The sequence below is a fragment of the Borostomias antarcticus genome, assembly GCF_949987555.1.
Source record: "Borostomias antarcticus genome assembly, chromosome: 1".
NCBI classification, from domain to species: Eukaryota; Metazoa; Chordata; class Actinopteri; order Stomiiformes; family Stomiidae; genus Borostomias; species Borostomias antarcticus.
The window spans coordinates 50,817,020-50,830,311 of record NC_140234.1 but is presented as its reverse complement, the minus strand read 5'-3'; the positions used below and the strand labels follow the sequence as shown (position 1 = coordinate 50,830,311).

General features: G+C 41.3%; 2 protein-coding genes across 2 annotated transcripts; one reads left to right on the top strand and one right to left on the bottom strand.

Annotated features, from left to right (window-relative positions):
- Positions 1 to 8,366: 8,366 nt before the first annotated feature.
- LOC311307420 (claudin-4-like) lies at positions 8,367 to 9,053 on the top strand (the record flags this gene model as incomplete). Its single annotated transcript, XM_084436213.1, has 1 exon — positions 8,367 to 9,053. One exon carries the CDS (start codon positions 8,367 to 8,369, stop codon positions 9,051 to 9,053), a length of 687 nt encoding a protein of 228 aa, XP_084292339.1.
- A 387-nt stretch (positions 9,054 to 9,440) lies between these two features.
- On the bottom strand, positions 9,441 to 12,908 carry sbds (SBDS ribosome maturation factor). The gene is made up of 5 exons (XM_084448967.1): positions 12,678 to 12,908; positions 11,635 to 11,764; positions 11,269 to 11,469; positions 10,711 to 10,875; positions 9,441 to 10,488 (listed from the first exon to the last, which is right to left on the bottom strand). Exons 1-5 carry the CDS (start codon positions 12,803 to 12,805, stop codon positions 10,360 to 10,362), a joined length of 753 nt encoding a protein of 250 aa, XP_084305093.1. The 5' UTR covers positions 12,806 to 12,908; the 3' UTR covers positions 9,441 to 10,359.
- Between the last annotated feature and the right edge of the window lie 384 nt (positions 12,909 to 13,292).

The window sequence follows — 13,292 nt, the reverse complement described above, 5'->3', positions numbered from 1 at the left end:
CAAAACATGGAAAAGCAGCATTTCGTTTTTATGCTCCACATATCTGGAACAAACTTCCAGAAAAATGCAGGTCTGCTGCAACTCTCAGTTCTTTTAAATCAAGACTGAAGACTTCTTTTCGGCTCTGCTTATCAAATAATTATTAATTTGTACACGGCACTGTAACCTTTATTTCTGTATTTTATTTTTCCAGCATTTTGTTTTAAATGTCCTTTTTTGCATTTCATTTCATATGACCTTTTATGTGTTTCTTGCACTTTGTCTTGATGCTTTTAATGTCTCATGTAAAGCACTTTGAATTGCCTTGTTTATTTGTATACAAATAAACATGTTTTGCCTTAGTCGTTTTTCTTACAAAGCATGCGAGCGCAGCGAGCCTGAACAGATGGTCGAGCATATCATCTCCAGCTGCCCCCTATAGGCTACAGAGCACCTTCAGAACCTCTTTGATGTAGATCTAGAGCATGAAGATATTGGTCCTGAGACGAAGGCATGGCTGCAGAACACTGAGCTGGCCATCGGATGATTCACGAAAGAAGAAGCCACAGTTAGCTAGCTTGTCCATCTTTATGGAAAAAAAATATCCAAAGGTCGATATCCAAACTTAGCTAACGTTAGCTAGGTGGCTCACATTAGCTACTAACGTTACATCTGCCTACCTTTAGCTTACAAAATTATTACAGACGAGGCTTTTCGGTATGTTGCTTGCAGTGTTCGGCATCTCACCGATTATTCGCAAGGCATTGAGATTTCTGAGATTTCTCATTGTATTAATACATCCATGATCAGTTTCGCCATCCATGCTAAAGCTAAGCTAATATTGATGTTGTTGTTGGTCTTATATGGGATTACTTGCCATGTAAGAGGACCACAATGGAAATAATCCATCAGGCTTTATTGTGTATTTATTCCTCGTCAGAATGGTTTTAATGGATGTACTGTTGCCTATGCACTTTATATGTATTTTGAACGTTCTTGCAAATAAAATCAATCAATCGATCTACTAGCAGATGTTGACATTGTTACCCAGCGAGACCAGAATTAGAGAGTAATTGGAGCGCGCTTGGGCGTCCCCGATGCATGTCCATAGTGCGATTTTCTACTTGGTTTATATGGCTCCTAGTGGCTTCTAAAAATAAAAAAAAGAGCCCAATGGGTCAAAACATTATGGCTTTTACCTAGAATGATATCCAGAAAAAAATGTGTTTCCTTCACCAGCCGTTTCTCTTTTCATTATGGGCAATGGGAAATAGGCTTTTTGCCCCAAAGCCTGCAATACCGAGCTAGGCCACTACGCAAGCTGGCTTCATGCGTTGGGTGAGCAACTTCCATTGGAGTGAATGCAATGCCATTTTTCACACCGTCTCCAGTTTTTTTTTATACCTCCATGGACTAGAATAGCAGTGTATTTTCTATTTCAGGAACACAAACAACATGGACAATGTCATACGAGATATTTCAATTCTCTGTTCCTCTTTGAAAAATGAAAATCGGGACAGGTAGGCTTTGACCAAGTAGGGGCATACGCTGGACTTTTCCAAGTAAAACTACAGCAGGGGTTGTAGGCCTGGTCCGACCACAGTCGCTAGCTGTGTTTAGGTAAGTTAACATTTGTGACCGTTAGCCTGACATCTGTTAGCTAGCTAACGTTAGCTAAACATTCTCTCTGGTTTGTATATGTCTCTGCTATGTATTGTAAATAACCTTCCTCATGTATAGCTAGCTACATCTATCGCAGGCGAGGTAGGCTACTGTAGGTTTTAGCTCATACCATAGGGTATTTATTCATAATGGAAGTATTACTTTGGGTGTTGTAGTATATGGATTAGCTAGCAAGCACCATGGCTTGAACACAATAATTGATCATAAAAAAAAAAAAAGTGTTGCACACTTTGTCTCCATATGCAGTTGGACGCAAGAATGAACAATCTGATAGAAAGCATACAGTATATTAAGCTACTGTGTGTACCTTACAACTGCCTGCTAGCAACTTGTTGTACTCTGACACTGTTAGCCTGTGTCTGTCATCAACCCCAAACATATTGACTTCTCACGCCATCCCCCTCCCCTAGTGTTAGCATTAACATCTTATGCCTTAAAGGTTTTATTTGTATTTATTACGAGTTACCTCTTGAGATATAATATCTTGTTTTTGAGAGGGCCCTATAGTAACAGCAGGCCACAAAACAGACAATAAATACAATAAACAAAACATACAAAACAAAACAGACAACATACAACAAAAACATCTAGACAGAATATAATAAACATTGCTTCTCTTATCTTCCATCGCACTCAGGAAATTAGGAGATTAGGAGAGGGTGATAGTATTTGCAGGTATAGGGGTGGTATTTGCAGGTATTGCAGGTATTTGCAGGTATTTGCAAAAAGATGTTTCAACAATATTAGAAGCACATACAATTGACCTTATAGTAAGAACACTGAGCATTTTTAAAAAGATAAAATGTAGATGTGGACCGAATATTTGAAGCTGAAGGATTTATTGGCCATTGCTTTGGAAAATGCAAGAACAGAGAAAAAAATACTGTACAGAGTGTCTTAATCGGTAAGTAGAGGAGAAGGGGACGATAAGCTGCTTTAGATAGGGAGGATAGTCGTAATGAATGCATTTAAATATTAGTTGCAGCCAATGTCTCAGTCTTCTTGTAGTAGGAGAAGGCCAGTCTAAGATTTGATACATTGTACAGTGGTGAGTTCTGAAGGGACAGCCAAGAACGAATCTGCAGAGTCTATTGTAAGATAGATTGAGAAGCAGAGATGTGTTTTGGAGGCAACTTGATAGACAACATCAGCGTAATCCATTCACGGTAAAATTAGTTGTTGGGCCAGTTTCTTTCTGACAGTGACGGAAAAACAATTTCTAGACCGATACAGGACTCCAATATTGAAATTCATTTTAGTGACAATAGTAGAAATATGGTATTTAAATGAATGTTCTGAGTCAAGCCATACTCCCAAGTAATTGGTGCGTTCAGCCTTCTGCAGAGGCGTACGGTCAGCACATGATATGAAGCATGTCATAGAATTACTAAGTTTCAGCTTTTTAAGTGTACCAAAAATCATAAAATTGGATTTGGTTCTGTTGAGTACTAATTTATTCTCTGCAAGCCATTTCTGTAATAAGTTAAAGTCAGATTGTAAAACTGATTGAAACTGGGCTACATTATTTTTGGATGTGTGTATGACCGTATTGTCCACATAAAGATGAACGCAACAATCTGAACAAACTGAAGGTATATCATTAATAAAAATAGAAAAAAGAAGTGGACCAAGGGTTGAGCCTTGCGGCACACCACGTTCTTGTATTAGTGTATCCGATTGGCATCCTTGAACTACCACACATTGCTTCCTTTTGTGAAGGTATGAATTGAACCTAATGCATTGTGTGATAGGCCAACAGAGTGAAGTTTGTCAAGAAGTAAGTAGTGGTCAACTAAGTCAAATGCTTTGGTTAAATCGATAAAAATTGCACCAGTTAATTTGCCATCATTAGTTGCAGAGAGAATACTATCAGTGAGTTTTAGTAGAGCCGTTGATGTAGAGTGATTCGATCGGAAACCAGATTGATAAGGTGATAGGATATTGTATTTGTTTAGAAAATTAGAAAGCTGATTATATATAAATTTTTCGAACACTTTGGCAATACAACATATGATTGAGATTGGTCTATAGTTCTTCATTTCCAATGCGTCTCCACCTTTATGCAAAGGAGTAATACGAGAGCACTTCCAAATGTCTGATATTTCAAATGTGGACAGTGACATATTGAATAAGTCACATAACGGGTACATCAGAATATTGGAGGCATAAACACGTATGTGGCGCGACGTGACGTGTCCTTGTGACGTGTCCTCTTGTGAGCCCTGCTCCTGTGTCAACAACACCCTTGACTCCTACTATGTGTGCAGGTTTCATTCATGTTATGGTGCTGTCTAATGGGCAAAATATATTGTGGCCTGGATCCCACCAATGTAACTGTATATATTTCTTTCCTCACAATTGATTCTACCAGAGAATCTGACTAATGAACAATGTACAAAGTTGCGTATCATCACACATACTGTAACGCATCACTTAATGAATCCAGATAGGTTCCCATAGAATGGCAAGTGCCTATCTATGTACAGTGGTGTTATACTATCTATTTATAGTTTAGACTTAAATTATTATGAATTTACATGTAATAGCTAAATGTGAATTAAATGTGAACTGCATTTCCCCCACTACAACAAAATGAAATGGCAATAAATAAGATTGCAAACAAAACATTCAAGGAAGAGTGCTAAGCTCAAATAAAAAACTATGATGTATGAATGCTTTTATGATGAGTAATAGTCAAATTAAAGTCATCTGGGGTGGGATGTGCTGTCACATATGTGTTGACCAGTCATACTCAGGGCTTGGCCTCATGATAAGTAACATTAACATGGAGAGGTAGAGTTTGAATAATCTATATATAATCTATATATAATATTGATAATATTGGAAACTCGTCATATAACATGGTTTGTGATTTCTTTGACCTTCATGGCTATTTTCAAAGGCATCAGATTTGTAACTCTTTATAGTTGTAATGTAATTTAAAGTTTTATTTGAACATTTAATATATATATATATTACCATTGGAGTGGATGATTGGAATGTTCAGTTCTTAGTGTGGAAGCTGTTCTTGTTGTTGTTGTTTTTTTAATATCCACACATTTTGTTAACTCCTACAGTTTTAACTAGGCAGGTTATACATCAAAATGTTCCCACGATTGTGGGATGTACATATCTAAACTGTGTGACTTATAGTTTTTGAGGTATGATTTGTTTGACAACCATGCTCTCCATTCAAACTAATGTCACTCCACTCTTAATTTTTGTGTTGCTAATTTTGAATTCATACTCGTTTTCTAACTTGTCGCCACACCTACAGTTTTTAAGATACATGGACATATTAATGATGATAATGATAATAAAATGATGGGATGTTCAGTGTCAGTTAGGATTTGAGTTTGGAGTCTCACCACTACACCACTATCCACGCCACGGGCCCCACAACTCAGCCTCTGAGTGGGCTAGAGACACACTGTCTTCACCAGTGGGGGCAAGTGGGTGGCCCTGAGAGGGGTACACTGTCCCCGACCCACTATGACCTTAAGGGACGAAGTCTTGCCACCACGCCACCGACCCCATAACTCAGCCCCTGAGTGGGCTAGAGACTCATGGTCTTCACCGGTGGGTGTACCAGAGAGGGATACACTGGCCCTGATCGGCTCTGACCCAAGAGGGTGGAGTCTCACCACCACGCCACTATACACACCACGGACCCCACAACTCAGAGACACATGGTACCATAGGTACGACAACGCAATGCCACATAAACAGGAAGTGAGGTCTAATGGCTTAACGCATCATCCCTTTGACATTCTACTTGATATGCATGCTACCTATGTTTGAGATCATCTAACTTTGGTAGTTTGACGTATTTCCGACGCAAACAAGCTATGAGGGTGGGACATATGTTTAGAGGAATTTGATTGGAACATTGACAAGTGGATGGGTTTTAAGAACTTTAGACAGATTCGATAGAAGGATAGCGTTGATTGATGGGTGGATGTCGTGAGATTATTGGCCTAAAATCTAAGGTACCTTTTGTCGTCACTGCACGTGACATACCGTTTTCCAGGAAGTAAGAAATTCTATACTTTGATATAAGATTACAACAAAAGTAGAATTTTGTAATTTTTTTGGCATACATCGTTGAATAGGTGAACACTATGACTAATTACGGTATGTGAACCAAAATGGGACAGAATGCTTTTTTCATTTCAGTGCGACTTTAATGCATCATCCCTTTGACATTCTACTTCAAATCAAATCAAATTGTATTTGTATAGCGCATTTCATACACAGAGACAACACAATGCGCTTTGCAGAGAGCAATGGAGGGGTGGGCATAGGTCCCAAAAAACTGTTTTACCCAGGGGGCAGAAAAGTGAGCTGTAAAAATTATTCCCTGACCTCTCTCAACGAGACGATCGAGGAAGCTCCTGAAAAATGTTTGTCTATTGGCTAAGAACATATACAGAGCAGTAAACATGGGCTAAATAGTTCATAAGAGAGACATGACTAACAGTAGAGTGCACAAATAGTTACAGAGAAGTAGCTATCCCTGTAGTCTCTAATATGATATTTAAGTGAATCATATAACAAAGCACAGTAAGCACTTAGCAGTACAAGCTCATAGAGAATGCTGCAAAGCAGAGGTGGGGAAACAGAAAACAGAGAGCCCAATGTAAAAAGGGGTGGGGTTGGCTGGATAGGGACAGCTGACGACACAGAGTGGGAAAGAGCTAGTCATGAGGAGGCAGGGGGCCTTTCCAGGAGCCATAAGATGGATTTTGGCCGAGGATGGGGTTCTTCCGGACCTACTACAGGGTGGCCTGCAGGAGACAGGGGGAGTCCACAGGACCTGTTTAGAGTATAAGAAGGAGAGAAGAAGGAGAGGCACAAGGGAGGAGGACAGGGTTAGTGGCTGTACTGGACATCCACAGCAGACACGGGGTATCTATCGGACTGATAGTGGAGCATTCACTGGACCTGGTTAGAAGGTAGGAGGGAGAGAGGCACTAGGGAGAGGGGAGACAGAAAAGGGTTAGTAGCACGCAGAGCCATAAAAGCAACACGGATATTAAAACAGAACGTGCCAGTTGCAGGGCAACCAGAATCTGTATACACATCTAAATAAACACACAGTGCATATGAGGATCTATACCAAAGTATACAGAGGATTCACAAGCAGGCTGGATGCTACCTTTCTGTGTCTCTAGGTCCGGGCTAGTGATTGTAGGCTAGGCTGAAAAGGTACGTCTTGAGATCTTGCTTAAAGATTTCCCTTGTTTCAGCCCAGGTACTCTGGCAAGGTGCTCCAGAGGTAAGGGGCATAGAAACTGAAAGCTACCTCTCCATGTCTCTTGGTCCTGGCTTTTGGAACTCTTAGGAGTTTTGTCCATGTTGTTGTTAGAAAATAAATAAATAGAAAATACACCGCTATTCTAGTCACGCCGTCTTGGTTTTCAAAGAGAATGTAGAACTGACAAAACATACACAGACCGATAGCGTCCATGTGTGATCTATTAAACATTTGTATGCTGCCAATACCATCCGGAGCGATGAAAACAATTGTCATTTAAATATCATGACCCTAAATTCTCTGGCCTCACCCCTGTAGTTTACGGCATGGAGATACAAAATACGGCCAAAGACAGAGGTTTCTACGATTCTCGTCCAATAACAACTCTCAAGGAAAACCATCTTGCATTTTACAATTTTGGTAAATGACCATACTCCCAGTTTTCCATTGTACGTTTGCTTAGTAAAACAGGGCCATTAAAACTAGAAATGGTTGTAACCTGTAACCTCCGCTCATGAATGCATTTTGTGGCTCCCTGCGTGAGCATGTGTGTGCGAGCAGGACAAGTTTGGTATTGCTGCATTCCTTAGGTTGAGAGCTTTATGCCAGTCCAAACCATGTCTCTGACCTTCCCATGCTGAGAAAACTGAATGGAGGTGAATGGGCGGTTCTGTGTCACCCCCCTCTGGTTGCAGCCCCACTCTCCCCAGTCCAAACCCTGTGTCTCTATAGCGCCCCCACACGGAGAGCGGCCTTCACTCTGTTTTGTTTGAATTTGTGGATCCGCCCAGTGAAACGGATCTGCTTCAAAATGTAATGGGTTCTAAGTTGGCCCATGGTACTGTACACCCCTCCACCGAGTTTCATGAAAATTGGGTCTGGTCGTTGTTGCATAATTATGCTAAAGAACCAACCAACCAGCGAATCAACACATGCCACTGAAGACATTACCTCTCACCCTGTGCTGTCGCTGGGGCAGAGGTAATAAGAGTTATTCATTTCTTATTTATTTAGTTATTCAATTGAATTTCAGTTGGAAAGTTTGAGTAACCAGCAGTGTGGTTAGGAAGGGACTTTCTGGGCACACATGTCCAGAAATAACTTTTGTCTTTTTAACAATTCAATTTCCTCACAAGACTACAAAGCCAGTGATTGAAGCCTAAAAACAGAGGCATCTTTGTTTGGGTCGCTGACCAGCGAAAAAGTGACTGAAAAAAGGGTGTTATGAAACCATGGCAGAACAAACAGAAGGAATCCCCTTTCATTCCCAGCTGTGGAGCTGCTCCACGCCCCTTTCTTTTCAGGAATCCGGGAGGACCAGTCTCGCTTCCAACAGACATGCAAAACATTGACACACACACACACTGTACACACTCCCACCACACCCAGCGCTTTGCTGCAATTGTTTAAGCCGACGGGCCTGCAAGGGAGAACCAAGGGCTCAGTAATGAAGAGACAGCTGGAGCTCGTTTCGCTCGGTCTGGGCATAACAGGCTGGTTTTGTGCCATTCTCACACGCTGCGTGCCCCTGTGGAACGTGAGAGGGACACTGGACAACACCACAGCCACGCTGCCCGCCTACTGGTATGGGGTGTGGCTCGAATGGGACCACTGGGATCTACAGCATGATGGCAGCTTGCACTGCTCTTTCTACCAGTCCCTCATGTCTCTTTCTGGAAGCTTCCGTACCTGGAGAGCACTCATCATGGCTGCCATTGGTGCTGGGGCTTTCGCTGTTGTCATGAGCGTCGTCGGAGCAGTGTGGTTCCCTGAGAGAGTCCAAGTGAAGGTGGCTTCTGGTGTGGTGTTTGTTCTCTCTGGCATACTGATGTTAATCCCTATAGCTTGGACATGTCATCACACGGGTCAGCCACTGGAGGGTGCTGTGGCTCTACAGAGAGACTGGGGTGCTGCTCTGTACTTGGGGTGGATTTCCTTTGCTCTGTTGATAGTAGGAGGAGGGCTTCTAACAACCAGATGCTCCATTTTTGAATCACCACAGGAGGGGTCTGATGTAGAGGCGCGTTATCCCGGGCAACAGCTTGAAGTACAGCATCCTCTTAATACAATCCACAGGACTGCCTTCACAAACAGCCAGTATTGTAAAGAGCGTAATGAAATGATGTCTGTGTAGTAGGTATGGATGGTTTTCATGGTACAGGGTCAACTTTTTTTTACTCTGATGATGAAGCATTTTTCTCCAGGGAGGCTTAATAAGATTGGCCATACTGTAGCAATAGGCCTGCTAAAATGGATTACTATGTATTCAGGTGAAATGTTTTAATATTATGTAAAATGTGTTTTACTTTACATTAGAATTAATATTTGGCTCATTGTGGCATGACTTTATATGTCTAATAACACTGAACACCAACATAGCTGGTATATCACGTGATACACCAGGCTATACCATATTAACTTGTATCCGGTCTGTCTTATAATGTAGAAAAATGTGATAACACTATTATGAAACATGATTCTGGACTATGTGTACTAGGAATTACACATCAACAAACCATGGTAGAATATTAAAACGACTTTAAGTGTTTATTTGCAATTTTTAACAGGGAAACAATAATCATTAATGAAGAAAATATAAATTATGGGATTAAATGAGGGGGTAAAATCAAAGGCAGGGTCAAAACCATATCATAGTTTTAACTCAACAATCAGTGCATTTCTAAAACAAACTTAAATGTAAATGTTTTTATGAATAATAAGGTAATTATTGAAGGCAATTGTTAAAGATGATCAAACAGGGGTCTGCAGTGGTGTAGCAGTCTAAGTATCAGGTTCCAGTGGAGCTTCCAACAGGGTTTGTGCCCTGGTCTCACCAGATCCAAATATGGCCAGATCCTACAGGGATAATGGGCTGCGACTCCCGAGGGTTGTTAGTTTAATTTTGGCGCGAGGGTCCTCTGCTCTACATGGTAACAGGCCTGAGAGTCGGGTAGCTGGCTCGCTCTTCCGGATCAGTGACGGCGGTATTGTGGGACGGACAGGGCCAATTGGACAACTCGGGTGTGATTGGATGAAATCTGAAATTTATAGAAAATGGCCAAATAATACAAAGCTAGTCTACACCTGCCACATGTCAAACTTTTCTGGCAATAGATGCTATGCTAGATGAATTATTTGAGAACAGGACAGGAGAACAGCCATGCTAAAGCATCTCAACTCTGAAATGCAATGCATTTTATCACAAAATTGCATATTGGGCTGGGAAAGGGAAAATTCTTAGATAACATTAAATGCTCTTCAAATATACAGAGGATGGAAACAAGAAGGGATCCACTGGTATAAAATGGATCGAAAATAGCAGTCTCTTTAATGAATATGTTGTTTTGTGCAACAGCAGATGGTAGTGTAGACAGATATGACGGTGTAGTCCTGGTTTCAGATGAGTGTTATGGGGGTCTACTTCAGCCTCTTGTATGGTTCTACTCCAGCCTCTCATCTCCCTCCTCCACATCCTTCAGACTGAGCACCTCCAGGGATCCCTTGCCTTTGGTCTCACAGCGAATCAGCTCATCAATCTCCCTGAAGCAGCCAGGGTCTACTAGACACACCTGAGGCAGGAGGGAGAAAGTTAGAGCAAGAGATAGAATTTAGGAAAGAAAGACAGAGGTTGTGGCTTTCCTTGAGTAAACTGTCATGCTGCACAGTGTGCTGATGTTAGTTTCATTCTGGTACATTTGAATCACTCAAATAATAAAAAAAAAAAACTCATTCTGATACAGTGCGTGTCACGTCATTGTTAACGTCATATTCCAGTGTCGCCCGTCTCTCACCATCTCCAGCTGCTCGTCAAAGTCCTCACTCTCCACCACCTTGACGAGGTGCTTGAGTTTCTCCTTCAGCCTCTTGCCGTCCTTGGCCGGCAGGATCAAACGCAGCCTCATGTGGGCCCTCTGGATCTGAATGGACTCTTTCAACTGTCTGATCACCTCCAGAGCCTGGACATATTAATGAGACTACTAGCACAATGATACCTGCCTAAAGCTAGCTAGCCATCACAGTGTACAGACTAAAATATGGTATTTTATATGTGCAAAATCACGATTTATGGCTTGGCTCCACTGCAGCCGTCAGTTTCAACCATCAACGTACGTCAAAAATCAAGAAATGAACCTCTGAGATTCTCCAACGTCAGACACTGGCGTCGAACATGACGCAGCAGCTGCAGTGGAGTTGCTGTCATTAGTTATAATGGATTCATTTTCTGATGGTCAATAAGATCCAGAAGTCTATTGTGGACAATAAGCTATACAAGGGTGTTTTCACTTGTGAGTTATGACTAATTGAAAGCATGGCAAATAGACAGAATGTGTGACATCTAATAGCCCAACCTGTTGCTTGGTGCTTTTGTTGGCTTTCACAGAGTAGTGGATATCCTTCATAGCACGCTCTATGAGGCTGACTGTGTATGGTCGCTTGGTCTCTGGGTTCACACACTTCTCTGCCACGATGGTCGCTATGTCTCTGAACATTGTCTCCAACTGGCTATGACGCTCTTTGTCCGACACCTGGAGTTCTCCTGTGGCTAAAATCTATCAAACAACAAAACCACATTGATGCTTCCCACCTCTCACTTAACATGTTATTGATGCAACATCTCACTGTAATGATCACAATCCTAAAGGAATGAGTGTTGTGAAAGTAAAACCATAAAAGGGGTTACTCAAACTATTTAATGAACATGCCAATGCACTTACTGTTTTACATATTTCTGTCAGGTCATCTGTTCCAAAGGCTTTTGACAGGTCATCTTTCTTTGCAACCTGACCTTTGGAAACATTGGTGAATATAGAACTTGTCTGCAAGACTTCATCCAGGTCTTTCTCTCTGTTTGGGAAGTGGTCAAGATATCAATCACTATGACAAATCAAACACTGGAAGTGTACACTGTTCATATAGATTTATACGACAGGTAGTCCTGACCTGGCAATCTGGTTGTTTAAGCCATTGTACATGTATATTCATGATGATACAGTATACAGTACCACATGTAAACCTATTTGCAGTTCCAGTTGAATTATGAGTGTCACGTGTTAGCTAATGTTAGTTAGCTTATGTTAGATATCTAGCTTTCTGTCAATAGTATGGCTGCACTTTTTTTTAGAGAGTGGCAGCATCCCAACCCATTGATACATTGTAAACGATAGCATTCTAGGATGACCCCTTAGTTTCTCCGATAGATAGTTAGGAACTGTTTTCTCGGCGGACTTCAGTAAAAGCTACCCGAAAGAAGACAATGAAATAGTCGATATTCCCAAAATGTTTCCCGATGATGTTAACATTGTATGAAAGCTTCTTTATACAACGGGTAGCCCCAACCTCGCAATCGGATTGGTTATATAGCCTCGTAGTTATATAGCCTAGTAGCTAGCTAGTATAGCCACAGCTCTGCGCCACATGTTTAGCAAAATAGCCAACTTTCTATACACGTGTAATAGCTAAAGGAGCTGCATTTTCTAAGGATCAGCAGTAGGATCGAAAGGGGCTACATCCCCAGAAAACTCTAATACATTTAAAACGTTTTGTGTTGGCATTCATGAACACCCATGATTTACATTCTCAGCAAAGATCAGCTGTTTACATGAGCTGAGCTTGTCCCAGCTTGCATGTCAGTACCGAGGTATGTTAGCTGTTTAACAGGCAAGCATAGAGTTGAATGACAATACTAAATATTCTGCTAAATTATTACTTAGCATGTTCAATTTGCCAGCTAGCTAGCTATCTAGTTAGAAAAACTTACGCTCCAGATCTCCAGCTCATCACTTTATTCTTGTAGCAGGCGATTTCAAATCGTTTTCCTCCTTTTTTCATCCTCACCACCGCCACATTAGTGAGTCGAATCTGGTTTGTTGGAGTAAATATCGACATCTTTCTAGTTCTAAAGACAGAATAATATGCTGTCTGAGCTATCAAAATGGTGTTACAAGAGGATGGTCGCGGCGGCGTTGGCGTTGGCGTTTGTCTGCTGCTATGAGTTTTCTCACATCTTCCGGACTGAAACTGAGAAAATAAATAAAGGTTCTGAGTGTTAGCTAACCGTCTCGTCTAATGAAGGTTGTCAGTAAATAAACAAGTATTATTTACACAATTATGGGGCCATAACAGCCGCTACATTTAGAAGAAAATATAGAATCATTAATAGATAACTTTGTCGCGGGCAAAGCAAGGGAGTATATAATTGAAATACATTGGAAACATGAACAGATGACGAGATCTTGCATAAATTGTAGCCTATGTGAAATGTTACCAGTCTCTCCATCACTCCACCAGTCTCTCCATCACTCCACTAGTACCTCTATCACTCCACCAGTATCTCTGTCACTCCACCAGCCTCTCCATCACTCCACCAGTCTTT